Genomic DNA, 27,395 nt, shown 5'->3' with positions numbered 1-27,395 from the left:
CGACGGGGACAGGAAGAATCGGGTATTTGTGTTTATTGTGGGCTAGCAACAGCAAGGTTCTTCAGGCCGCATCATTCCTCATCATGCATTTTCTGCTGAGAAAGGAATAAGAGGCATGAGGGCAATGGGCAAAGTGGTCTGAGGAGGAATCCCTAGAGCTTTCAGTGGCTTTAGGAAGACGCCTTTGGAAAGGGGGGCATTTAAACCTCGGGGATCTTGAAGTCTCATGATAGGGATGCTGGTTGTTTGGAATACAGATCTAGGGCTGCTGTGAGTGGGAGAGTGGATGCTCAGAGTTAGGTGTCTGTGAGACCCTCAGGTTGTGCATATTGCCTATTCTCCAAGTCTAGATGTATGTGGGACATACACATAGCTGTTCAGAACATCATGCATGCAGGGACATCCTGGTGAGAGCGTGACTAGCAGTTTCAGGGGAGGGCCCCACCTTGGCACCAATGTCACGGCTCTTGGCCCGCAGCTTGTTGACCTGGGACTCGGCGATGTCTGCCCTCTCCTCTGCCTCATCCAGCTCATGCTGCACCTTGCGGAACTTGGACAAATTGGTGTTGGCCTGCTCCTCCTAGGAGCAGATAAAAGGGACGGGAGGATGGGGTGAGAAGAAGCATGGACTCCCAGAATCTCACGGTCCCAGTCCCTGATCAAGTATGATCACATACTTCCTACAGTAGCCCTCCCAGGAATGTCCTGCTTGGTACCCTCCTCAAACTTGTTCCGTGCTTGAAACCCCTCATGGCCACCCACTGCCTGGAATGAACCCGTGCCGCCCGGCACGGGTTCACCCCCTCAGAATCCAGATTCACGGCATCTATTCCGGTTGGCCTCAGACAGATGCCTGTGGAGCCGGGAGTTTTCTGCACAGCTGCGCTCATCCACACCACACCCACAGGTTGCTGTCTGCCCAGATCTCTTCTCTTTTGCTTTGTGTCTAGTTCGGCTCCCTTTCAGCCCCGGTTCCTTCTCTTGGCCCTTTCCTGTCCTCTGCGCTGTCTCTACTCCCTCACATGGTCTTGACTGGAAGCAGCTGGTGGGCAGACGCAGGCAGGACACACGCCGCACTGGTTTTTTGAACCCGGGGTACTAAATCCAGCTCTGCTTATACCAGACATGCAGAACACATGGCTGAGCTGTAGGTTAGAGCAGAGCCTTGTCTGGGCCCCACGGTGGCAGACACTCCCTGGCTCTCACCAGCAGGGGTGTTGATAAAAGAGGGAGAGCAAACTATCAACTCACCGCCTCCTCAGCCTGGCGCTTGTAGGCCTTCACCTTCAGCTGCAGCTTGTCCACCAGGTCCTGCAGCCTCAGCAGGTTCTTCTTGTCCTCCTCGGTCTGGAGGTGGGTGGGAAGGAAAAGCCAGTTTTGGGGGAGAGGAGCAAATGCGATCATCAGCCCCTCCTCCCTCAGCCTGGTCTTCTCCCCAGGCCTCAGCTGCTTCTCCCTCCAGTGGCCGTCAAGGGGGTGCGGTCTCTCTTTGTAGGTCAAAGGGAATTTTAGTCGGGGACCCACAAATCAAAGAGGGTTGGGGTGCTGTGAGGGGAGGTTCTCAGAGCTACAGGGAACTTCTTCATGTGGTCATATGGAGGGTTAGGGTCTATCTGGCCACCGTCTGGTGAACAGAGATCCCCTTGCAGCAACATGGACACTTTCGGCCAGTGGTTCTAAGGTGACCAGTGGGGGAACAGTAAAGAAAGCAAAGGAAGAGCTAGGGTTATCATTGTCTAGATTATCCTAATTAACACAGCCCGTTATTCCAGCACATTCTTCAGAGCCAGAATTTGGGCAGCAAGGTCAGCGGCTCCAGTGACCCTTGGTCATTCCTGTCTCCACGTCATTTGATGTTCTAGGATGCCACCACACTTTTTTTTTTTTTTTTTTTTTTTTTTTTTTTTTTTTTTTTTTTGGTTTTTCGAGACAGGGTTTCTCTGTGTAGCTTTGCGCCTTTCCTGGAACTCGCTTTGGAGACCAGGCTGGCCTCGAACTCACAGAGATCCGCCTGCCTCTGCCTCCCGAGTGCTGGGATTAAAGGCGTGCGCCACCACCGCCCGGCGCCACCACACTTTTGTCCACAATAGGTAATCAGTCTTTACCCTGTGCCTCTTGTATCCCCTTCTTAAATGGACCAGTTTACCCATCTCCTTCCCAGAACTGAGACTAGCAGGTCAATGGTCAATCTCAGCTGTGCAGATGGAGTTCAGACACTCTGAGGTGCTGTTCTAAGGCCTTGGCTTCCCTTAGTTCTCCTCATAGTTACACAGAAGATCTCTGTTTTCTCCTGTGAACTGACTCTTGTTCCTAAAGTGCCATATGGCGTTTCTTTGTGTCTGGCTGGCACAGGGTGGAGGGACTCTTTGGACTAGTCAGAAGCTTTCACTGTAGTACTCTGAAATACTAAAAAACCTGGGGAAACATGGAGTGAAATAGTTTTGGGGAAGTAGGGGGTCTCCATTTCCTGCAAAAACCCCTGGGCTCAAGCTGAACTGCCTCCAGAACCTGTCAGAGAAACTTCAGAGAAGCATCTAAAGGTGGCTGGCATTAATGAGTGACGGCCCAGCACAGCAGGGCCCTGCTTGAGCCCAGAGGTGGGCCGGTAAAGCCCGCCATCTTGATCTGCCGAACCTGGTAGGTGAGCTCCTTGATGCGGCGCTCACTCTTCCTCATGCCCTTCACGGACTCCGCATTGCGCTTCTGCTCAGCCTCCAGCTCGTTCTCCAGCTCCCGAACCCGGGCCTCCAGCTTCTGCAGCTGCTTCTTGCCGCCCTTGAGGGCGATCTGCTCTGCTTCGTCCAGCCGGTGCTGCAGGTCCTTGATGGTCTGCTCCATGTTCTTCTTCATGCGCTCCAGGTGGGCGCTGGTGTCCTGCTCCTTCTTCAGCTCCTCCGCCATCATGGCGGCCTGTGCACGGGAGAAGAGGGCACGTGGTCTGCTCAGGTCCTCGCGGGCTCACTGTGCAGGCTGGGGAGATGCTGGCCTGGAGTGGGTAGGCAGGGGAGGGGACTCACATCTGTGATGGCCTTCTTGGCCTTCTCCTCTGCGTTCCTACACTCCTGCACGGCCTCTTCCACCTCAGTCTGGAGCTGGGACAGGTCTGCGTCCATCTTCTTCTTCTGGTTGATGAGGCTGGTGTTCTAGATATGAATAGAGAAAAGTATCAAATACACACCTTTGTGGGAGGCCAGCTCCCACCTTTTAAAGGGTTCCTATGAGGAGGAGAGAGGAATAAGAAACTTTTGGATAGAAAGATAGTGGAGAGGAGACAGACAGAAACACAGGATAGCTTTGGGAGGACCTGGATCAAAATCCACCGGCCCCTTCTGTCTCTTCAAAAGGGCTTTTTATAACAATGCCAAGGGGGCAGGGCAAAAGACCTCCCTTTTGCTAGATCAAAGCCAACTGCACAGCCAAGTGTAGACCCTTCCAAACACATGGTACCCCAGTCCATGGTCAAATCATCTCCTTATGCAGCCCTGCTGGGTAAAGCAAACTCCTTGGATCCTGAGTAAGTTCTCACTAGGGGACCTCTATGAGTCTTTACATACTTTATTGCTTGGTTCCGTATTTTTGTTCAGAGAAAATTAGAAAGGGTCATTGAAAAGAAGAAGAAGTTGAAGAAGAGGGAGCAGCAGCAGCGGCAGCTGCCTAAGGCTGGGGAGGTGTCTCAGTGAAGCACCTGCCACGCAAACATGAGGACCTAAGTTCAGATCCCAGAAGCCATGTGGAAGCGGGCATGGCAGTGGCCCACATCTGTAAGCCCAGTGCGGGGAAGCTTAGAGACAGATGAAGCTCGTCAGCCTGTCCTGCCAGGTCTCCCTTATCTCAAAAGATAAGATGGAGAACCGTAGAGGAAGACGCCCATTGTTGACCTCCGGCCTCTACACACGTGCACACACGAACACGCATATACCGCACAAATAAAAATTAAACAAGCCTAACTTTCAGGATATTCCTTACTTTTCCTTTCCTTATGGGAATGGATATGGTCCAGGAAATTACTCAGCTCTGAAGAAAGGCTCCAAACAGCCCAAGGTCTGGAGTTTCACCCTTGAGTGCTTTAGTAATATGTTTGTGTATCGGGACAGGGCAGTGTTACCAGGGAAATGGAAAGATTTTAAGGAAAAATAACTAGAAATGGTTATAATTAGAGAAAAGTGTACCTGACTAAAGAAGAGGACACAGTCAGTCAGTGGATGGTGTCCTTTACACATATGCTGAATCACGAAACAAAAATCACACCCACAAGACACAGCAATAGTTTGGCACACTCATGTCGAGTAGAACCGGATACAATGGAAGTGTATAAAGTGGTGTCCTCCCCACAGTTTGCCTGGCAGGAAGGTGAGTTATGGCTCTTCAAAATGTTTTTTTTTTTTTTTTAAATCTGGGTATATGTGTGTGCATATGTGAATATACCCATGTGAGTACAGGTGCCCACAGAGGCCAAAAACATCAGGTCTTCTGGAGGCGGAGTTATAGGACATTGTGAGCCACCTGACTTGGGTGCTGGGGACCAAATTTGGGTCCTGCAAAAGAGCAGTAAACACACTTGACTGCTGAACCATCTCTCCAGCCCGAGCTACATATCTTTAAATTTCCTAGCTTGCCGGGCGGTGGTGGCGCACGCCTTTAATCCCAGCACTCGGGAGACAGAGGCAGGCGGATCTCTGTGAGTTCGAGGCCAGCCTGGTCTACCAAGTGAGTTCCAGGACAGGCACCAAAACTACACAGAGAAACCCTGTCTTGAAAAAAAAAAAAAATTCCCGAGCTCCTGTCTTTACAAAACAAGCTGGAGGCTGCCTTCTTGATCAAGAACATCAGGTGACAAAATGAAGTCCGTGGCCCCCAGACTTGTGACTCACAGACATCGCCACTCAGTCACAACATACTTTGTTTCTGAGCCTATTCCTCTTCAAGATACTAGTTTTCTTAGCTGCTACTAACAGACGAGAGTTGACCCAAGAAATGAGATACTTTGCAATCCTGCTTGACTTGCTCTAAAATTATCCTGGGCTCCGACACCCAGTGGGTTTCTGCACAGGGCACCCCCTCACCTGGGAGTGCAGCAGCTGCACCCGCTCACTGGTCTCAATCAGCTCCTGCTCTGCCAGCTTCCTGGATCGCTCGGTCTGCTCCACCACAGCCCGCAGCTCCTCCAGCTCTGCCTGCAGCAGGGTGTTGCGTCTCTCCACGATGGCGATGTTCTCCTTCAGGTCGTCATTGGCGTGGAGGGCATCGTCCAGCTGGAGCTGTGTGTCCTATGGAGAAGGTGTGAAGGGAAAGGGCCTAGACTCCATGCCATCAGAACCTCCCATTTTGGGTCTGGCACACCCCACCCCACCCCATCCAATAGCCTCTTGTCAACAGTAAGATAAGTACCTATCTCATTATTCTCTAGTCCTAGGCTAGACTGGTCCAGAGCACACTGTTCCTCACACCTACAAATCCAGGAGGTATGCGGCTCCTACTTTCTCATATTTGTGATTCCCTGTCCTTCTCTCATTCAAGTGTGAACCAAGCCCAGCCCTGCCTAGCTTCCAAGATCGGACAAGATTGGGTCAGAATGATATGGTCCTAGACCTTTAGCATCTTTCTGGACACTCATACTCACCACCTCTGAGACCCCTGGCCCCTGTTACCTTCAAGTGGGCTTGGGAATTCTTCAGGTGCTTCTGGGCCTCTGAGGCTATTCTATTGGCCTGACTGAGCTGGATCTCCATCTCATTGAGGTCGCCCTCCATCTTCTTCTTCACCCGCAGGGCCTCATTGCGGCTGCGCGTCTCTGCATCCAGGGAGGTCTGCAGGGAGTCCACCACCCGCAGGTGGTTGCGCTTGGCCTGCTCCATCTCCTCGTCCTTCTCTGCCAGCTTCCTTTCGATCTCTGCCTTGATCTGGTTGAACTCCAGCTGGGCGCGGAGGATCTTGCCCTCCTCATGCTCCAGGGAGGCCTGGAAAGCGGGGGAGGAGTCAAAGGTGAGTAATCAGGGCTGAATTAGGTGGGATGTCGGGGATGAGAGGATGACAGACTTTAACCCGGCTGTGGCCAAGAAAGCAGCTGTGCTGACAGGCCCTGTACCCAGACTGCTGTGGGAGAGCAAGTACTGGACGCCTAGGGCCTCCTCACTCCTGGACCTTCCTCTGAAAAGGAAAGAATTTGACTTCTCAGTCACCAGACCTTTGGGACTAACACAGCAGGAGTTCCTGACCCACCAAGGGGAAAAAATCATAGAAAAGGTTTATGTTTCTGTAGCCCCAGTCTGGGGCCGTCCCAGCTTCTTAGCAATGCACAGTAACAGCGGCTAATATTTAACAAGTTCTTGACTGTGTTATCTCGCTTCACCTTCATAATAATAATCATACACACAATCTTGTGAGGTGTGTTATTAATTCCACCTCGCAGATGAGGCCAGCAAGGCACACGGACGGTCTCATGGCGGGGTTCAAACCCAGGTCCTTTGACCCTGGAGCCTCTGTTCCTTCCCAGCTGTGTGAGCTGTCGTTAGGATGGCCAGATTCCAACTGGGAAGCAAGCCTTCTGCCCTGAAATCGGACCGTGGCATTGTCCGGTGTGAAAGCCTTAGCTTTGGAGGCAGTCATGGTTACGGGGTCCATGGTCTTCTACTAAGAACGGGAACCAATGGATTTTTGTCTGTGGGCCAGGGTGACTCCTGTAAGGTCGGGCACAGTAGGACAGACTGGAGAGTCAAACCCTCACCTCAGCCTCCTCCAGGGCCGACTGCAGCTCCAGTTTCTCCACCTCCAGCTGCTTGCGGATCTTCTCCAGCTCGTGCACATTTTTCCCCCCTTCTCCCAGCTGCTCAGTCAGGTCTGAGATCTCCTCTGAGGATCAGAGGACCAGAAAGATCAGTATTCCGGTGCTGCCACGAGGTCCACCTTTCCCTGCGGCCCTTCCCCATCCCTGTGGCCCTTCCCGGCCCCTTCGGCTCACACACCCTGAAGGTTCTTGTTCTCCCTCTTAAAGGTCTCCAGGTGCTCCAATGACTCCTCATAGGCATTCTTGAGCTTGAAGAGCTCTGTGCTCAGGGAGCGCGCCTCCTTCTGGGACGACTCCAGCTCTGACTGGGACTCCTCATACTTCTGCTTCCACTCTGCCAGGATCTGTAGGGCAGGGGCACACTGCCCAGAGCTGCCCCAGGCCCCTCCCTCCCCTGCCTCCAAGGAGACTGCCCTGGCCTTGAGCTGGCACAGACCCCACCATCACCATGCACACTGCCCACCGCCCCACCCCGAGGCTACCTTGTCGAAGTTCCTCTGCTTCTTGTCCAGGGCAGCGGCGGCAGCATTGGAGCGCTCCACGTCCACCATCAGGTCCTCGATCTCGTTCTGCAGCCTGTGCTTGGTCTTCTCCAGGGAGGAGCACTTGGCATTGACGGCCTCCACGGCCTCCTCTGCATCCTGAAGCCGCTGGGCCAGCTTCTTCCTGTCCAGGGGAATGTATGTGACTATACTTGGAGCAACAAGGCCTTGAGATGATCCCCTTCTTCCCAGTTTTGATGAAAAAAGACCCAGTTTCTCCCCACAGCTCCCTGAGATGTTGGAACCCCAGCCTAGAGGAGGTGAGGCTGCTGGTGCGTAGAATCTTCTAGCATAGGCTGCTCAGGCTCCCCCATACACACAGCAATCTGGGTGGCAGTGCCTGCCCCCACCCCCCAGGCCGAATACCCCCAGGCTGAATGATGATAGCTCCTCTGACTAACAAGCTTTTTGCTCGTCTTATACGTGAGTATCAGGTATAACCCGGGCCAAAAGCTCACCCGTCAAAGGAAATAAATCAGGGCCAGCCAGATGTGCGTCCTTTACAGGTTGCAGGAGTCAGGCTTTTCTACCAAATGCCTCTGTTGCTCACCAGGCCTCCCCATTTTTCTGTTCTCCCACTCCAAAGCTCTTTCCTGCATCTGCTCTGCCTGTCATCATATCAGATGCTCTGCTCCTTCCTCTTTGCAAATCCAGGTGGGAGTGTCAGTGGACTCACTTGGCTTCCTCCAGCTCCTCGGTCCTCTGGATGGCGTCCGTCTCATACTTGGTCCTCCACTGGGCCACCTCTGAGTTGGCCTTGGACAGGACACGCTGTAGCTCGGCCTTGGCCTCCATTTCCTCCTCATACTGTTCCCGCAGCAGGTCACAATCATGCCGGGCTGACTGCAGTGCGTGGGCCAGGGCATTCTTGGCCTGGGAAGAGGTGGGCATTCATTAAGGAAGTGGGGCAAACCCAACGCCCCCATTCCCTAGATTCTTATGTCTATTGACGTCGGTCAAGGTCCAGACTCGCCCAAAGGAAGTGGATTCTCGGTGTCTTTGAGTGATTTTCATTTGCCTACCTCTCTCCCTTACAAATAAGGAGTCCTTAAGTGACCTCGAGGGTCCGTTAATAGGGAGACAGGTTAATAGACTGTCTCTGGCTTCCAGGTGCATCTCTGGAGTTAACGTCACGTCCAGGGATGCCATCAAGCCTGTGCCACTGTCGTCAATGGGGCCTCACCTTGCCTTCCTCCTCCAGCTGCCTCTTGAGGTCCTCCATCTGCTGGGTGTAGGAGAGCTTGCCTCGGGTCAGCTGGGAAATCAGCGCCTCCTTCTCTTCCAGCTGCCTCGCCAGCTCTCCTGGAGGTGGAATGAAGGGCTCTTGGGTCATGGAATGGGGCAACCAAAGCCCTGCCGAGGGCAGGCTAGGGCACGGTCAGGGGCACCCACCATTCTCCGTCTGCAGCTTGGCTCGCTGAGTGGTGAAGTCATTGAGCGAGCGCTGGGATTCCTCCAGCTTTACTCGGTATTCATTGGCCTGGTCCTCCAGGGTCCGAGACACTTTCTCCAGGTTTGCCTTTGGGCAGTAAGGAGCAGATGGAAGGGGAATGTGGGAAGGGCCGGGACTGGCAGGGAGGAGGGGTCGTGTGGACCCAGAGCAGAGGAAGACAAGAAATGGAGAGAGCACAGAGGGACAAGCCGCGGGGTCACATAGTCAGAGCAGAAGGGACTCAGTCTGAGGAGGGGACGTGGATCGAGGGAAGATGAGTAGAAAAACGTAGGTGAAGGCTATGGAGAGGCAGGGCATACAGGAGGTGAAGACCAACGGGGAATAAAGGGGAATGGAATGACAAGAGAGGGCAGAGAGGACGGGAAGGCACCGCTGTGAGGGGGAGGGGAAGGCAGCCGAGAGGGCCCACCTTGGCCTTGATGATCTGCTCCATGTTGGAGGTGACGTCATCCAGCTCCAGCTTGAACTCGCTCTTCTCCTTCTCCAGCTTCTGCTTCACTCGCTGCAGGTTGTCGATCTGCTCCCCCAGCTCGGCCACACTGTCGGCGTGCTTCTTGCGCAGGGCCGCGGCTGTGGCCTCGTGCTGCAGGGTGGCCTCCTCCAGGTCCCGCCGCATCTTCTGGAACTCGGCCTCGCGCTTCTTGTTCATCTCGATCTGCACGGACGTGGCCCCTCCGGCCTCCTCCAGCCTCTCGCTGATCTCCTCCAGCTCTCGGGACAGGTCTGAGCGCAGCTTCTCCACCTTGGCCCTGGCTGTGCGCTCGGCCTCCAGTTCCTCCTCCAGCTCCTCGATGCGGGCCTGGCCGGGGACACGGAGGATCAGACCTGCTTCCTGGACCCCTCCGTGGAGGCCCCCCGCCCCAGGGACACAGAGGATCAGACCTGCTTCCTGGACCCCTCCGTGGAGGCCCCCGCCCCGCCCCGCCCCAGGGACACGGAGGATCAGACCTGCTTCCTGGACCCCTCCGTGGAGGCCCCCCGCCCCAGGGCTCTAAAGGCTCCCAGGTACTAAATCTCTAGCACTGGTTTTCAGCCACTGGGCACAGCTGGCAATTCCTGGCTGTCCTGGATCTCACTCTGTAGCCCAGGCTGGCCTCAAATTCACAGAGATCCTCCTGTCTCTGCCTCTCTCAGAGACCCTCCTTTCTCTGCCTCTCAAGTGCTGGGATTAAAGGCATGTGCCACCACTGCCCGGAGCCTGGAGACATTTTTAATTGTGTGGACTTGGTAGAGGATGCTATGGCAGCTGTAGGTAGAATCAAGGTGGTACTGCTAAGCACCCTAGAATGAACTGGCCGTCATTAGGAATTCAGCTGATGTCCAAGTTTTGAGGATTTCCTAAAAGCACCCGAGACTCAGTTTGAGCACCTGCAGCCTAAGCACTGAGGACCCGTGTTTGGGGGGATGGGGGAATCTCATGAGATTATGAACCTCAAAGAATCCAGCTTCACCTGACTCTGCTCCACTAACCATAAAGCAGGGAAGTAAGTGCTCGTGTTTTTACAAACGTTTGCAGCAAGCTCCCTCAAGAACAATCAAATACTGTTCTAATTATCTGAGTCAACCATGAAGTCTAATTGCATGCCCTCCTTGTTCTTCGTGGGTTCCTTAGTTATGCTCAGGCCTGAGCTTAGCCTGATCGCTCCTTTCCAAGCCAGGTATGTGCCCACAAGGTTCCCTCTTCTCCATCCCCCACCTCACTGCTGTAGCCTTCATCTTGGTCTTGACTAGATTTGGAGAGTGCCCCACCTAGCATTTTGGCCTGTTGTCTCTGTAGGGATGATTTGTGGGACCCCAGTTTTTGGTGTGATGGACAACTTAAATGACCCAGAGTGGACCCTGGGTGGGAGAGAGGAGACCTACACCTCTACTCTCAAAATGGAGAAGGTTGGACTTGAGCAGAGAAGGAGACGCTGTAGCCCAGTACCAAGACCTGGTGAGGATAACAGCATTATTGTCTCCAAGAGGCCAAACCACTTGCCCAGACTTGTGGCAGAAGACCCTGAGGATGGCTCAGTCTTCTGCCTAAAACCAGGAAAGTGTATCCAAGAAGATGAGGGGACAAACCACACATGGATGTGGGTAAGCCTTCGTTTACAGCCTTCCTGCCTTTGTGAGAAGAACATTGAGTGGGAGGGAGGGTAGGTGACTTGCTCCGGGAGGTAGGAGTGAACTTCATTTCAGGGATGCCTATGGGTTCTCAGCCTGTGTCAGAGGTTGTGGTTAGTACCCGAGGATTGTGAGCCGAGCAGGCTATGGGAAGGGGCTTCGTGAAGGTTTACAGAGGGGAACAGAGAGGATCAGGGGAGAATTGAGTCCTCTCAATTGTTCCAGAGCAGAACGTCCATCAGGCAGAGTGCATCTTGGGAAAAAGAAGCCCTATTTCTAGGTGTGACTCTCCCCCAAAACAGCTTTGCCAAGATGACACATTCTTGCTCAATGATGGGAGGGCTAGTCTTCCTGTATTGAGGAATGCTTGGGTCTTAGACCGCCCGGAGTCCCAAATGTTGTCTAGAACCTTAAGCAGCCCCCACAGCCTCCAGGCTCTGATCCCCTTTGGTCACACAGGGATAAGGTCACCTGGTTTTCCTTCAGTTTCTTCTGCAGCTGAAGAGCCAAGGCCTGCTCATCCTCAATTTTACTGTTCTGCTGATTAATGTCGAACTCTTTCCTGGAGTAGAAGGGACATGTGACTGGTGATCTTTTTTCCTCCGGGCCTGTTTTCTTTTATTGCTTTATGCCAGAACCAGCCCCCTGAAATCCTGGCCCTGACACTGATGGTGTGGGGGTGGGTGGGGGGATGGGGGGGTGGGGGTGATGGCTCTCACTTCCCCTGTGCTCGGGGCAGCCAAGCCAGTGGAAATCCAGCACTCTGCACCGTGGTTACCAGGCCAGCTACCCTCGTCAGCCCCTCCTGCCCACCACGGGTCATACTTCTTGAGTTTTTCTTCCAGCTGAAGCTTGTCATTCTCCAGGTCCATGATGCTCTCCTGGGTCAGCTTCAGGTCACCCTCCAGCTTCCGCTTTGCTCGCTCCAGGTCCATGCGCACCTTCTTCTCCTGCTCCAGGGATCCCTCCAGCTGGTGGAGAAAATAAAATAAATAAATGCAGGAGAGGCCGAAATCCACAGTGTATGTCTTAAACCTGAAATCCAAGCCTGGTACTCAAGCCTGCACAGAACTTTCTGGAAACACAAAGACTCAGCGATATGGCTGATGAGGAAACACCGAGAACAGAAGAGCTCCTGGGGTCGTAGACCTTAGATGGGGAGGATTCCTCACCTCTAGGCACTGACTACAAAGTCTCGATCTGAGAGAGGTGGAGCATGGCTCTTACTACTTACATCATCCACCTGCTGCTCCAACTTGACTTTGGACTTGGTCAGAGTGTTGACCTTGTCTTCCTCGGCCTGAAGGTCATCCAGGGCCTGCTGGTGGGCCTCTTGCAGAGCTTTCTTCTCCTTGGTCAGCTTGGCGATGATCTCATCCAGCCCAGCCATCTCCTCTGTTAGATTTTTAACCTGCCAAAAAAAAATAAATTAAAATAAATTAATTAAAAAACCCACCACATTGCTTTTAGGGTCAAAGGATATCATCCCAGAGACACCTATAAAGATGCTACCAGCTAGGCCCATGCTCTGGTCTGGAAACCTTCAGGAGACCTGGGCTGAACCCGAGGAAGCTGGCCTCACCTTGTTCTCTGTGGCATGCTTCTCCTTCTCCACCTTGGCCAGTGTCAGCTCCAGGTCATCAATGTCCTTCTTGAGCTCCGAGCACTCATCCTCCAGCTTGCGTTTCTTGGCAGTGAGCTCTGCGTTCATCTCCTCCTCGTCCTCCAGCCTCTCGGTCATCTCCTTCACCTTGGCCTCCAGCTGGATCTTGTTCTTAATCAGCTGGTCGCAGCGCTCCTCGGCATCATTGAGGTTGTCTTGTTCCTGGAGGAAGAGGAGGAGAAGAAGTAATGATTAAAGAGAGCAAAGATGCAGGGTCTTTCAGAGGGCTGGAGCTTCTGGATTCCTAGACTCTGGAGATGAGATGGGAAATAATCCAGGAGACAGAGAGAAAGAGGGAAGGGAAAGCCTCACCGCCTGCACTTGGAGCTGCAGGTCATTCTTCTCCTGCAGCAGGGACACCATCTTCTCCTCCAGCTCCTTGCGCCGAGCCTCAGATTTCTCCAGTGATTCTTTGACTCGCCCAAACTCTTCCTTCATGTTGGCCATCTCCTTCTCCGTCTCTGCGCTCTTCAGCAGTGGCTTGATCTTGAAGTAGAGCTTCATCCATGGCCAATTCTTGACCCCCATGAAGGCCCGGATGTTCCACTGGATTACCAGCAGGGCATCCCTGACAACAAAGTGTGGAATCAGGAAGAACGGTAGGAGGAAGTCTCCTCAGTCATGCTATCAGTTGCCCTGGTCTCCTCCTCCACCTAAGCAGGTTTGTAGGCAGCAAGGACAAGGGGCATTGTAGCCTCACTGGCGTGTGTCCTTCCAAGCCAGGATCTCTACACTGAATGGGGATTCATGACTTAGTGACTTCAACAGAAGGGTGGTGTGCACTCCCCTACTGGGGCAGGAGCAGAGAGCGTCTCCTGTGCTCACTGCTTCATTTTCAGGAGTCCTTCAGATAAGCTACAGACTATGTAGCACTTCACATCTCAGCATGCCTGTAATGTGCATGGCATGAAGTATAAAAACAAGATGACTGCTTGTGAACCCACCCCATGAAGGGATGGAGCCTCCAGACATGGAGCTAGCAGTGTGCTCCACCCTCCACGCTTCCTGGGCCTCTACTAGAAGCAGCCATTGCTTCTGTCCATCTTGGTTTTCATTTTCTTACTTAAAAATTTCTTTTTTCTGAGTGTGGTAGCGAACACCTTTTATCCTAGCGCTCAGGAGGCAGAAGCAGGTAGATTGCTGTGGAGGTCAGCCTGGTCTACATAGTGAGTTCCAAGCCAGCCCTGGATACACAGTGAGACATGGTCTCCATTTTTTTTTTAAATTTGTGTGTGTGCATGTGTTGTATATAGACACATGTGTGTGAGTGTGCATGCCCATGTGTGCCTAGAGGCCAGAGGGGGACATTAGGTGTCTCTGTCCCTCTCTGTCTTATTCTATGGAGACACTGAACCTGGGATTTGCCGGTTCAGGTAGGCTGGTCTCCAGCCAGTCCTAGTGAGCCTCCTGTCTCTGTACCCCGCATCGCTGGGGTCCCAGGTTTATGCAGCCACACTTGGGTTTTCATGTAGCTGCTGGAGATGGAACTTACGCACTCAGGTTTGCACAGTAAATGCCTCCTGAGTCATTTCCCTCAGCTCCTCATCTCCTTACTTCTTCAGAAAAAGTATTTTAACAATGTACAAAAGTAACTTTAAACAATGCATTTCTGAGCAGGGCATGGTGGTGCATGCTTTTAATCCCAGTACTTGAGAGGCAGAGGCAAGAGGATCTCTGTGAGTTTGAGGCCAGCCTGGTCTACACAGTGAGATCCAGGACAGCCAGGGCTGCTACACAGGGAAACCCTGTCTCAAAAAACAAATCAAAACAAAACAAAATCAAAAATTAAAAAAAAATTTGAAATGCATTTCTGTTTTTATTATTTCTGAGCTTTATAAAGAAATACTGTGTCATACTGAGTGTGGCTTGTATGACTTGCTTTTGTTCCCTAAGTGACTTATGCTTTTAAAGTTCAAATGTTCGTACCATGTAGTTGCAGTTCAGCCATTTTCATTGTTTTGTAGTATTTCACCAAATGACTAGAATACGGTTTAGCTACTCCCTTTTAGACAGAAATTGAGGTTGTTCCAGGTCTCTGCTCTTAGGATTAAGACCTCTATGAAAACTGGTTTTTTTCTCATGGTGTAGATGTGAAGGGCTTTCTCTGTGGGACTGTCTTCAGGAGTGGAATGGAAAACTATGATTAAAGTATGATGATTCAAAAAAAAAATAAAGACATGAAAGCAAGAGGGGGCTAGTTAGGAAGAAGAAGGGGTGTTGGGGGAGGGGCAGTGGGTGAGTATGATTACAGTGTACTGTATACATGTATGAATTTGTCAAAAACTTGAAAAAAAATTAAGGGCACACGATAGTTCATCTCTAAAGAGGAGACCAGGGCTGGCGAAATGGCTCGGCATGCAAAGACCGTGGCTGTCCAGCCTCGCAGCCTGAGTGCAGTCCCTGGATCTGAACAGAGTAGACGCGGAGAACTGACTCCTGCAGATTGCCCTCTGACCTCTATCTGCACCATGGCTCATGCACAGACACATATACACACATGCCACCTACACATGGACACACGAAATTAACAAATAAATGTAACATAAACCAGGGCTACACAGAGAGACCCTGTCTTTAAAAAGAAAGAAAGAAAGAAAAAAAAAAAACAAAAACAAAAAAAACGGAAAGCTGCAAACTTGAAGACCTGAGTTTGAGTCCTTGGACCCAAACAGTAGAAAGAGAGACCCAACTCTGTGGGCTGTCCTCTCACTTTTATGTATGTGACATGGCGTCTCCCCAATAAATAAATGAATCTAATTTTTTTAAGAAAACTAAGTATGTTAAAAAGAGAATAAAACGTTTTTTCAAAATCTTGTACTAGTTTATACATCTACAGACTTCTTAACTAAGCCAGTGCTTTAAAGTGTCTTTGGAGCCTTTAAAACAACGGTTCAAAATGAACCCTATTGCAGCCTGATCACATCACTAGCGAGCGGTGGAGCCAGGGTCTGAACCCAGGTCTTCTATGCCTGCCTCTCACCTTTCCCTTCCCTCGGCCTCACCTGCGTTCCACTATCTTCTTGAACTCAATGCGCATGAGCTGGCCTCGGGCCTGAGCCTGGATTCTGGTGATGATGCGGCTCAGCCTCTCATCACGCATCTCCTCCAGCAGCCCCAGCAGCCCCGCCTTGAAGAACACCTGTGGGCAAGTGGGTAGCACCAGCGTGGGGCACAGCCTCAGAGGAGGGTGACCAGGGTAGAGGTGGGGGAAAGACTGGCCAGTGAGCTCCCGGGGACCCGTCACCTGTGCATCCGAGGGCTGAGTGTGGGGATGCAAAAGTCCCAGCTGTGTCACTCAGCATGGCCACCTGCTCTGCAACCATTATGTGGAGCTCCCGACTCACCTTGGTGTGGCCAAACTTGTACTGGTTGTGGTCAATGTCCAGGGAGCCCAGCAGCTTCTCGGCCCCTTTCCTGCTGTCAATGAATTGGCCCTCAGGGATGGCTGCTGGGTTCAGGATGCGGTACCTTGGGAGGGAAGTTCTCAGAGTCATTTGCATTCTGTGTGGGTCTGCTCTGCCTACAGAATTCCAGGGCCACCATAGACCCCCCCACACCCACCAAGTCAGCCCACCCCTGGCTCGCTGAGCCCTGGGGCACCCTTACGCACCTCTGGCGGAAGTCCCCGTAAAGAATTCGGTTGGGGAAGCCCTTCCTGCAGATGCGGATGCCCTCCAGCACCCCGTTGCACCTCAGCTGGTGCATGACCAGGGGGGTTGTCCATCACCCCCTGGGGCAGCAGGGGAGAAGGGAATCAGCCTCTAGGTAAGTGGACGGCAGGCAGCCTCCCCGGACGAAAACCTTCCCGTGGCCCACTCACCTGGAGCCTTCCGCTCATTGGGGATGATGCAGCGCACAAAGTGAGGGTGTGTGGTCCTCAGGTTTGTCATCAGCTTGTTCAGATTTTCCTGGATGTGCGTAGAGTGGGGGAGTCGGGGGCCATGAGGACCTTCCCTTGGGCCCCTGAGCACTGGGCTCCAGAGGTCCCATCAACAGAACCACCCCAGGAAGCAGAGTGAGTTCAGTCTCAGACAGTGTTCAAATACCAAGGAAATGGTCGTGTAACTGGCTTCTTTCCTTCCCACACTCGGAGCATCAGGATAGAGTTACAGCCTAAAGGCCCCCAGCCTACCCACTGCAGGTGTTCTGGAATCTCTGGGCCCTTCTTACCCGGTGGAGAGCAGACACTGTCTGGAAGGATGAACCTTTCTTCTTGCCTCCCTTGCCTTTACCACTGTCGCCTGGCAACAGGAGAAGGACCAATGAATAAGAACTTAAAAACACTCGCAGGGCGGTGGTGGTGCACGCCTTTAATCCCAGCACTCGGGAGGCAGAGGCAGGCAGATCTCTGCGAGTTCGAGGCCAGACAGGACTACCAAGTGAGTTACAGGAAAGGCACAAAGATACATAGAGAAACTCTGTCTCGGAAAACCAAAAAAAAAAAAAAAAAACCCAAAAAACCAACCAAACAAACAAACAAAAAACCACAGGCACTCCTGGGCACGGGGCAGGGGCAGGGGCAGGACAGGGCAGGGCTCTGGTCCTCAAGGGCTGCGTGACTGTGGGCAAACTTTTCCCCACGAGGGTGGAAGTAACCACCTCTAAAAGCTGGGGAGAGTGCTGGCTAAGATAAGCCTGTAAAACAGCTCACCTGGAGTTCAGAAAATACTATCACGGCCCTGTTCTTCCCTCTCCTAACCCCACCTTCACGCTCTTTCCATTTTCTCTTTTTCGACTTCGCCCTGGTCATTTCAAACCACACCTGTTTTCTCTGTTCTCTGAACCGGGGGCTCATCTGTCCTACCCTTTGTTCAGCGATCTTCTCCGTGTGCATTAAAAGCTCCTTTGTGTATTGCTCTGTGCTGGGCATCTACAGAAATGTGTGTGCCACCCTTGCTGACCGCCAGGTGCTCTCAGCCTTCGGGAGGCAGACATGTGTGCCAGTATCCATGGCGCAAAGTAGGGGAGTGGAGATGGACTGGCTGGGCCCGGCGGCTGCCTCTGGACCCCACACCTGTGGACCCCGGCCCACTGTGGGGGTTGCCCCCTTACCAGCATCAGCAGAAGCATAGGTGGAGAAGAGTGTGGCCATGAGCTTGAGGGAGGACTTTTGGTACAAGCCCACCACGGTCTCATTGAGGGGGTCCTTGTTCTTTTCCAGCCAGCCCATGATGTTGTAGTCCACAGTGCCCGCATAGTGCACCAACGAGAAGTGGGCTTCCTGCTTCCCCTTGACGTTGCGAGGCTTCTGGAAGTTGTTGGACTTGCCCAGGTGGTTGTCATACAGCTTGGCCTTGAAGGTCATGTCTGAGGCCTTGGGGAACATGCACTCCTCCTCCAGGATGGACATGATGCCCATGGGCTGAGAGCGTAGACCAAGGAGAGAAAGAATCCCTGTTTACACTCCCACACTCTGCCAAGAAGACTCCACAGACCCGCATTGCTAGCGTGGTGAAGGATGCCTGGGCGGAACCTCTTGGCTCAAGATAGGAAGATGATATTCTTTTCTTTCTTTCTTTTTTTTTTTTTGGCTTCTTGAGACAGGGTTTCTCTGTGTAACAGACCTGGCTATCCTAGAACTTACTCTCTAGACCAGGCTGGCCTCGAATTCACAGAGCTCCTTCTGCCTCTGCCTCCCAAGTGCTGGGATTACAGGTGTGCGCCACCACTGCCTGGCTGACAATATTCTTAATTACCCTATATCCAATTGCATCTGGTGCTACCCCATGTAATTCTTTCCCCCAATAACAAAATAGCTATGCAATTCCTAATCACTCCCCTCAAGGCCTGCAAAGACTAGAAAAAGCTTCCTTTTAAGGCTAGGGACAGATGTGTGTCCACAGAACTAGGTAGGCTACAGAGGCAGCCAGACCCCTGTCAATTCAAGGGTTGGCTGGGGGGGGGGATCTAGGTTCTGAGACTAGAACTCTTTTAAGAATTTGGTGAAGTTGAGGCATGTGCCTCCCCCACAGTCTAGGGGATTCTGTGGTCTCTGGAAGATGAGAGCCTTGGTCTAGAATTCAAGTAATGACTCAGCTTGTGGGAAGTTCCCATTTTCAGTGGCTAGTGACCGACTGCATGCAGGTCAGATACTGGGCTCTGGCCTGTAGCAAAGGGCGAGGCACTTTGATGCAGGAAATCATCATGGCACAGCGAACACTCGTCTCCCGAGGAGACCGGCTGGAAATTGGTTATTTCTCAGCAAGCAAGAAGAGCAGACATTTCCAGTTTCTGTCTAGGATCTTTCCATGAATGATGTTCCTTATGTGATAGAGAAGGGTCGGGAGTCACTGGGAGGTGACTGTCATATAGTGGAACAAGAAAACAAACTTTCCTCAAAGTCTGAGGAAGGAGGACAGCACTTGTGGGTGCCCATGACCTCGCCACAGTGGGTGAAGCTCAGCTGGGGAGCAGCTTGGGATTCTGGGGACTGTAGTTTCCTGAGGGTAGAAAGGTTGGACCTACTACTCTGTCTGATAGTGGAGACCGGACACACCTTCTCAATGAGGTCGATGCAGGCCTGCAGGTCCATCCCGAAGTCGATGAACTCCCACTCGATGCCCTCCTTCTTGTACTCCTCCTGCTCCAGCACGAACATGTGGTGATTGAAGAACTGCTGCAGCTTCTCGTTGGTGAAGTTGATGCACAGCTGCTCGAAGCTGTTGAACTGGAGGGTGTGGCAGCCGGTCAGGCCGACTGAGGGTCCGAGTGGCCATCAGGCTCAGCCTAGAGCTGTGCCACACACCTGCCCGAGTCCAGCACAGGCATGGCTGGTCCCCTCCCAGGTCATGACAGGGACAGGAGAGCCTCTCCTGAGGGCAGGGACAGGGGTTGACTGTCACTCCACGATCCCCACTGCCATCCCGTGCCTGGCCCACGGCTGACCCTCCACATGGGACTGAAGGTGTGGGTGAGTGGGTGAGGGACCAGTGGGGTCCCAGGCCAGGGCTGCCAGACTCACATCAAAGATCTCAAAGCCGGCGATGTCCAGGACACCTATGAAGTACTGGCGTGGCTGCTTGGTCTCCAGGGTTGCGTTGATGCGGGTCACCATCCAGTTGAACATCTTCTCGTACACTGACTTGGCCAGTGCCCCGATGGAGTAGTACACCTGCTGGACACTCTGCCCCTTGGTGACATACTCGTTGCCCACTTTGACCCGAGGGTGGCACAGCCCCTTGAGCAGGTCGGCTGAGTTCAGTCCCATGAGGTAGGCGGACTTGTCGGCATCTGAGTGACAGAGAGAGTGGAAGTGCTTTCAGTCCCAGTCCCTTCCCAGTCCCAACCAACTTCTGACTGGGCTCTGGGTCCACTTGCCAAGGCCTTGTCCCACCCCATCCCTCCCTCCCTCTCTCTGTCCCACAAGCCTCAGTTTCTCCAGTCTGCCTGCGTGAAGACACTGACCAACTGTTTCTCATAGTCTTCCCAGTTTCCTCCTACTTTCTGTATGATGGTCCAAACAATTTTGTTGCCAACCCAATTCCTTAAGGCTTGTTGAAAGAACCGCTGGGCACAGCCTGGGAGACTTAGTCCCTAGCGACTGTGTTCAGCATGTGAGTGAGGTCAACAGGCCTCTTCAGCCCATGCAGCATCCCCGGTTCCCTCAGCCCTGGACCTTCGGTGCCGTCCGGCTCCGCCTGTTCTTCCCGCTGCTTCTGCTTGAACTTCATGTTTCCATAGTGCATGATGGCGCCCGTCAGCTTGTAGACACCCGCCTTCTCCTCTGCCGTGAAGCTCAGCACGTCAAAGGCGCTCTGGGACAAAGGGAGAGATGTGGAGGGTGGGTGGAGGGTGATCCAGGAGCTCTCCAGAACCCCCCAAAGGCATCTCCAGCCTCCTCGCTCACATCAGTGGCCAAAAGCTCCTCGGAGTCATCAATGGAGGCCACAGACACCTCTCCCTGAGACACGAAGGCGTAGTCGTAGGGGTTGTTGGTGACCAGCAGCATGTCTGTGCCAAGCAGGGAGGGCAAGGTGGGGAAGGGCGAGAAGGAGGTAGAGAAGGGGAAGGAGGGGAGAATGGAGAAAGAGTGGGGAAAAACAGGACAGGGAGGAGGTAGAGAAGAGGACAGTCAGTGAGGGCCAATGAGCCAATACGAAAGAAGTGAAAACTCGGGGCGGGAGGGACCAGGAAAGAAGCCCCCCAGGCCCCAGTAAAAAGGAAGAAGGAGAACGTGGGACAAGAAGTGTGTGAAGAGAAGGGAGGAAAGGGGGAGGAGAGAAACCGCAGGGAAGAGAGCGAAGTAAGGAGCAAGGTACTTGACAGTCATCAGGAGAGGAACAGACCAGCAGGGAGGAGGAGGAAGAGAGGGAAGACCAGCAGGGAGGAGGGAGGGAAAGAGAGGGGCAGAGGAAAGAGGGGAAAGAGAGGTTGGACAGAGCCAGGGGAGGAGCCCCATGGGCAGGCTCGGGGGAAGACATGGGCAGTGGTCAGGCTGGCCTTACCCAGCAGCTCCGGCTTCTTGTTGGACAGGATCTGGTAGAAGATGTGGTAGTTCCTCTCAGCCTTGAGCTGGAAGATCACCCGAGACTTCTCCAGAAGGTCTGAGGAAAAGAGGAGGTGAGAGGAGAGAGGTGAGTCAGCAAAAGGGTAGGGATCAGAGCAAGAGGCTCCCACAGGGTGGTGAAGACGCCCAGGAGAGACTGGTTTCAGTAAAGACTATTAAAGCCACGAGTGGGCAGAGATCTAGGCAGAAGACCGGGGGGCCCCCCGAGGAGATGGGGCCGTGCAGTGGGAAGGGAGCAGGCGTGGAGGGTACTCACAGGTCTCTATGTCTGCAGAAGCCAGCTTCCCAGTGGCTCCGAAGTGGATCCTGATGAACTTCCCCTGTGGGTAGACCAGACAGAGTGAAGGATCTGCGCAGAAACATGGCATCACATCTGGGGCTTTAGCCCAACCCAGAAGGCCCTGGATGATTCTAGAAGTAAAGGGTCTATTTGGCGTTGTAGTCTAGCATCAGTAAAACTAAGAAAAGACAGTTCACTCCTAGATACCGGCGAGAGGCTGCGGGGAGGGCAGCAGCCAGCCTGAGTCCGTGTCAAAGCCTGGTTTGTACCTGTCACCTCGCCCCACGTCACCCGGCAGTGTTCTGTGGGGCAGAAGCCGTTACCCCTGTTTCACAGGTGAAGGGCTTGGGCTCAGGGAGGTTGGTGACTGGCTCAGCCTGTAGAAATTCAGGCTTTTGGCCCCAGAGTGTGTCTTTCCTCTCAAGACCAAAGTGAAAACGTTTGGGAAATGCTCATCAGAGATTTCAAATATGGCCCACGTCAACTCTGCCACATCTGTGGACAGTTTGGATCTCTTTCCTGGGTTCCCAGAACTCAAGGAGCCAGGTCGGGTCAGAAGGGTTTGCTGTGTGTGTGTGTGTGTGTGTGTGTGTGTGTGTGTGTGTGTGTGTGTGTGTGCGCACATACACATGTGCTTAATGATATCCAAATTCAGGGGTGACACAATCAACCAAATATGTTGATTGTTGGCAGGACAGAACTCCCATTTTCCTGACAAGTTTGGATGAGACCATCTGGTAGTGGTCCAGGATCACTCACGAATCTGGAGGAGTTGTCATTCCTGACGGTCTTGGCGTTGCCGAAGGCCTCCAGAGCGGGGTTAGCCTGGATAATCTGGTCCTCCAGGGTGCCCTGCAGAAAAAGCAGAAGTTTGAGGGGTTCATCAACTATTCACTTCTAGAAGGTTTTGATTGGCTGGATGCCTACTCTGATCCCCAGGAGTGGGTGGGGTTGGATGGGTGGTGAGTCTTCAGACCACACACAGATCACAGGACACACAGGCACGTGTGTGCTGCCGGGAGGATCTGTAGTGACACTCACAAGCCCTGCTCTGCCCCCTGCATCTCCCCTGCGGAGCCTGTGACCCACACTCACCTTGTTCGCATTGGGATTGTCCTTCTTGCTACGGTCCCCTATGGCCGCAATGCTGGCAAAGTACTGGATGACACGCTTCGTGTTCACAGTCTTCCCTGCGCCGGATTCTCCACTTGAGGCAACAAGGGACGATCAGAACCCAGGAATCCCACACTATTGTTCATGCAGAGTTCTCCACACTCTTCCTTTCCTAGTTCAGGCCACCAGAGCCCAGCACCCCCACCCCCACCCCGAGATTTGCCTTCTTAAAAGAGCCCAGTTCCCCATACTCTTGCAATTATACCCTGGAAAGCTCTCCTTCCCACCTGTACCCCAGGGGTCAGCCTGGGCATCCCCACCCACAACCCCTGTGGAGGCATAGTGCTTGCTCACGTGATGAGGATGGACTGGTTCTCCCGATCTGGAAGAGAGGAGAGGAGAGGCAATGGGTTGGGGCTAGGCGGGGACTAGGGAGGAGGGGACACAGGCCGGGGCACCAGGCTCACCGGTCAGCATGTACTGATAGGCGTTATCAGAGATGGAGAAGATGTGGGGCGGGGCCTCACTCCTCTTCTTGCCCCGGTAGGCAGCCACCACTTCAGCGTTGTACACCGGCAGCCACTTGTAGGGGTTGACGGTGACGCAGAAGAGGCCTGAGTAGGTCTGAGCGGAAGACAAAGCCGGTGTGTGGTTGATAAGGGGAGCCTGGGACTGGCAGTCGGGGCCGGCAGAGGCATCCCCGGCCACGTCAGCTGGCTCCCTTCACTCTGCAGCTTAGGGGGGCGGTCAGGGAGAGAGGCGAATGGGCCTTTGGGGAGCTTTTCCACCCCGTCTTTGTGAGTCCCCTGGCCTGTGGAGGCCTCTGCGGCGTGTAGCGGCCACTCACGTAGATCATCCAGGCTGCGTAGCGCTCCTTGAGGTTGTACAGCACTGCGGGTTCGTGCAGGAAGGTGAGCATGGCCATGTCCTCGATCTTGTCGAACTTGGGCGGGTTCTGCTGCATCACCTGGTCCTCTTTTATGGTCACTGTCTAGAGAGGGAGAGCGGGTGATAGGATGGGTACCACCGTCCCATGGGCTCTTGCCAGATCCCGTCTGCCAGCCTTGTGCTCTTTCTCTTCCCAGGACACAGCCCTTCTTGGCATCATTCACCGGGTTCTTAGGTGACAAGGATCCCAGCTTCCTGCCCCTAACTCCCCTAGGACTCAAGCCCCAGGTGATTTTCCTGCCCGTGCTCTAAAGATATTCTAGGGTTCCTTTCTCTTGCTGGCTTCCGACCCTGCCCAGTGATCGGCTGTTTTCTACGCCCATGCTTTAAATATATAAAGGCAAAGCTGAGGACTAGAAGATCCAGAATCTGTGTACACTGTGTCGTGTGTGACTCTTGGGTTGTCTCCTGAACACCCCAACTGGGGGAAACTGAGGCACGGACAAGAGGGATGTAGCTGCCAGAAAGGGGAGCTGCTCTTAATGCTGTACCTGCGTCCTTCATCTACAGCCCTCCCTGAGGAGGAAGGCATCGTCCATGCAGGTCTCCTTTCTGGCAAGAGAGCATCTCTTGGGTGACACTTTGGTGCGCCTGCTTAGGTCCCCTGAGAGGGTTCTGATGCTGGGGTTCCCAAGGGCGTTCTCACCCTCATCTCAGGCTCTTAGTTCCCACTACAGGTGGCTCCACCCGACCCCTTTCCCAACGCTGCCCGACTCCCCCGCCCCCCCCCTCGCCCCCCTGCCCCCCATGCTGCCATCTTGCCGCTGTGGCACACACCTTGCCATTTTCAGTCTCGGCCGTGACCTTGCCACCCTCCCGGGACACGATCTTGGCCTTGACATACTCCTCCTTGTCGTCAGGCACGAAGCACTCTGTGCGGATGTCAAAGGGCCGAGTCTGGGCCTCCAGGCGCTCCTTCTCGGACTTGCGGAGGTACTGGGCCGCTGCCCCAAAGTCAGCCATCTGGGCATCCGTCATCTTGTCTCTCTTAAGCTCTGACGAGGGGGACAGGAGGGGCCTGTCATTCCTGGTGTGGGCCCAGGCTTCTGTGTGCAGCCTCCTCTGTTCTTCTCGACCCCTGCCCTGCCTCTCCTATACCAGCTCCTGTGGCTCTCCCAGCATAGCTCCATGTAAAGTGCCCGCCTCCCCCACCCTGAAGAGTTCCGCTTTCCTGGACTCTGAGGTCACCTGAAGGAGGTTCTCTGCACCAGAACCCTTTTCTCAGGCTCCTTAGTTCCCACGACAGGTGACTCCACCCTGACCCCTTTCCCAAAGCTGGGGTTGCTAGAGTTTGCTAAGGGAGGGTCCTGGGCCGCTGGGGGAAGAAAGAGAGGTCTGGCAGCCTGGCTTCTGGGAGAATCATGACCTGCTGTCTGCAGGGGAAACTGGGGGCATTCTTACCTGGCTAAGCTTTTCACAGAGAATCCCGAAGAATTTGAACCGCAGCTGGAACAAGGCACCACAGAGGTGCAGCCGTCGGGCAGGCAGGAAGATGAGCAGCAGATGCGGGCTGCTGGTGGAGAGAGAGATGGACTCAGAGATCCTGACTGGGCTAGAACAGGTCAAGATAGAGAGGGAGGCAGATAAGAAAGGACACTGGTCGGCTGAAGCTGTGGCTCCCTGGTCGATCACTTACTTACTATGCATGAAACCCTGGGTCTGATTCCCAGCACCGTGACATAGAAAAAAAAAAAAAAGGGAAGGATAAAAAGGAAAAGGGAAAAAAAGATGGAGTGAGAAATGGGTGGGAAAGGAAGTGCACACAAGAAGGCAAGGCAGACAGACAGACAGACAGACAGCAGAGAAGCATGATCAGGGCAGATCTTTGCTGAAAACCAAGAGGCGAGATAAAACCAGACCAAGGGGAGCAGGTATCCACAGGAGGAGACAGTGTGTGAGGGAAGGGGTGTCTGGTGTTTCCTACAGAACCCCTCCCTGCCGGGGAACTTCCAAGGCTGGCAGAAAGACTTCCTAGCAGATCCCTGACTGACCTGAACCCCACTCCCAGGGAAGGCAGTCTCCCTCTAGGTGGAAACAAGTCTGGTGAGGCTGGAGAGCCCCCACCCACAGCTCCCTCTTACCTGGGCTGGAGAAGTCTCTGTCTGACGTCCCTCAAAGCTCCAGCTCCTTTATATCCTGTTTCGTGTGCCTGCTGCCTAAATTTGGAGTCCGTCTGGAGCGACCCTCCCTCCCACTTCTCTCCTGGCTCCTCCCCCTTTGATCCCTTGGCTCTGGAGGTGACAGGAGGACAGCAGGGCCCCAAGGTTTGCCCATGAAAGGTCTGCTGCCCTAGCCCCTCTGGCTCCAGGGCCTTTTTTTAGTCCTTGGGCACATTCCTCCTCCCCAAAGGGCCGATGGGCAGAAGGAGAGACAAGACTGTCGCACACCACCTCCCCTACCCACATGGCCCTTACCTCAGTTATTTTTAATCTGAAGGGTGAATTGAGCACACTGGGTGAGGGTCACCTTCTCTTACAAGGCCTCATATTTATCCTCTGTTCGACTCACAGGCTCCCTCCCCTCCCCTTTCCACCCTGGTTATCTGCACAGCTTCAGGCTGAGGGGTATCTCCTACCCTCTCAGACCTGGAGCTCCACAGTGGTAAATCTCAGAGTCAAAGTCAAGATGTCCGGGACAGGGGAGCATCCATTGCTCAGGTGCACAACTCCATTTCCCTTGGTTAGTAATAGAATTCTCTCTCCCTCCCTCTTCGTCTCTCTCCTTAACCTGTTCAGATGCTGTCTACGGTCTCTGTTGCCCATGTCTCTAGACAGGTATCCTCCAAAGGCCTTGCTACCTCGGTTTGGGGACACATCGAGTCTTCATTCTATTCTCAATTCTCCCCAACATGCAGGCCATCACCCAATCTCTTTAAACCATAGGAGGGATTCACCCTACTCTGCCTTGGGCAATTTACACACAAACCTAAAGTCTGCTAGCTTCCCATACAGAATCAAACAGCTGCACATCCATGCCTATTTTCAGCCACCCACCCACCCCCCACACACAAAACTTCACACATTAACCCAGTTAAGCTTGCAGATTTTGTTTTGTGCTTCTACACATACCAGTGCATCTATCTGCACACCCATGTTCTGGACACGTAAGTTTTTACCCTCGCTCTGCAAAACTCTCCACTCCTGATGGGAGATGGGAGGGTGGAAAGGCCAGAGGTGTTAATCCTGGGGCTGAGGGAGAAGGGGTGTGAGTGGGGGGTTGCTCCCTTCCGCCTCTCCAGGCTGCCAGAGGATGCAGGTGCTGCTTGGGATGGCTGGCAGGGGACGCCTGGCAGGCCCAGGGATTTACACCAATTGGCCCCAGGCTCTGAATTCCATGGGTAGGGGCTCTGCAGACTTCCTGGTGCCCAGGTAGAACTCTGGTAGCCCTTTCTAGCCTCCTGGGGCTTCCACTCCCATGCCCTTCTTTGTGGCGCCCTCCAGCACCCAGGCCCTGGAGACACTCCCTGTCCTTCAGGGCTGCCATTTCTCAGAGACCGTAGGTGTTAGGTCTTTAGCAGGTTGTGCCTGTCATAACTAAGCAGACATTGTGTTCGGGCGACAAAGCCAGACTCCCCTGCTCTGGCTTTCCCCTACACCCTCACACCCAGGAACCCTCGCCCAGCTCCCAGACCCTACCGACTGTCACCTCTCAATATAGCTCTAGAGTGTGGAGGTGGCTAGGACACACTGCGGTCACTTTCTCTGGGTAGAGCACGCTCAGCGATGTGGCATCCTCCCAAGGTCACCAGCCCTAGGACAGTTCACTGCCCCATCATGGACTCAGGGACATACACTTCTCTCCAGGGGTCTTAGAGCCTGTATACAGTGCTCTTGAAGGGAGGGACCTGAGCCAACCCTGCATTCCCATCTGGAGGTGACTATGCCAAATGATTGTCCTCCGAGAATGCAAGCCACCTGTCTGCAGCTGGTTCACCGCAGGTCACTTGAGGCCCCTGTCCTGCAGGGTTAGCCTCTGGCCTAATATGTCACTGCCTGGT

General features: G+C 53.6%; 1 protein-coding gene across 1 annotated transcript; it reads right to left on the bottom strand.

Annotated features, from left to right (window-relative positions):
• Nucleotides 1-15: 15 nt before the first annotated feature.
• Nucleotides 16-25,544, bottom strand: LOC114708693 (myosin-6-like). The gene is given in 39 exon segments (XM_028892156.2): nucleotides 16-95; nucleotides 446-580; nucleotides 1,252-1,347; nucleotides 2,635-2,910; nucleotides 3,018-3,143; nucleotides 5,064-5,267; nucleotides 5,649-5,957; nucleotides 6,725-6,849; nucleotides 6,963-7,128; nucleotides 7,267-7,450; nucleotides 8,003-8,199; nucleotides 8,510-8,628; nucleotides 8,719-8,845; nucleotides 9,189-9,578; nucleotides 11,360-11,450; nucleotides 11,714-11,859; nucleotides 12,123-12,299; nucleotides 12,471-12,713; nucleotides 12,864-13,119; nucleotides 15,554-15,690; nucleotides 15,896-16,019; nucleotides 16,162-16,281; nucleotides 16,368-16,459; nucleotides 16,722-16,792; nucleotides 17,604-17,913; nucleotides 19,048-19,218; nucleotides 19,513-19,781; nucleotides 20,167-20,305; nucleotides 20,398-20,501; nucleotides 20,996-21,094; nucleotides 21,314-21,377; nucleotides 22,097-22,189; nucleotides 22,433-22,544; nucleotides 22,805-22,832; nucleotides 22,918-23,074; nucleotides 23,298-23,441; nucleotides 24,176-24,393; nucleotides 24,800-24,950; nucleotides 25,480-25,544. Coding segments are annotated over 37 exon segments (5,826 nt in total). The 5' UTR covers nucleotides 24,377-24,393; nucleotides 24,800-24,950; nucleotides 25,480-25,544; the 3' UTR covers nucleotides 16-71.
• Between the last annotated feature and the right edge of the window lie 1,851 nt (nucleotides 25,545-27,395).

This window comes from Peromyscus leucopus, chromosome 9 (genome assembly GCF_004664715.2).
Source record: "Peromyscus leucopus breed LL Stock chromosome 9, UCI_PerLeu_2.1, whole genome shotgun sequence".
Taxonomy (NCBI): Eukaryota; Metazoa; Chordata; class Mammalia; order Rodentia; family Cricetidae; genus Peromyscus; species Peromyscus leucopus.
Note: the sequence above shows the minus strand (reverse complement) of the source record. Positions and strands in the feature narration are given on the sequence as shown.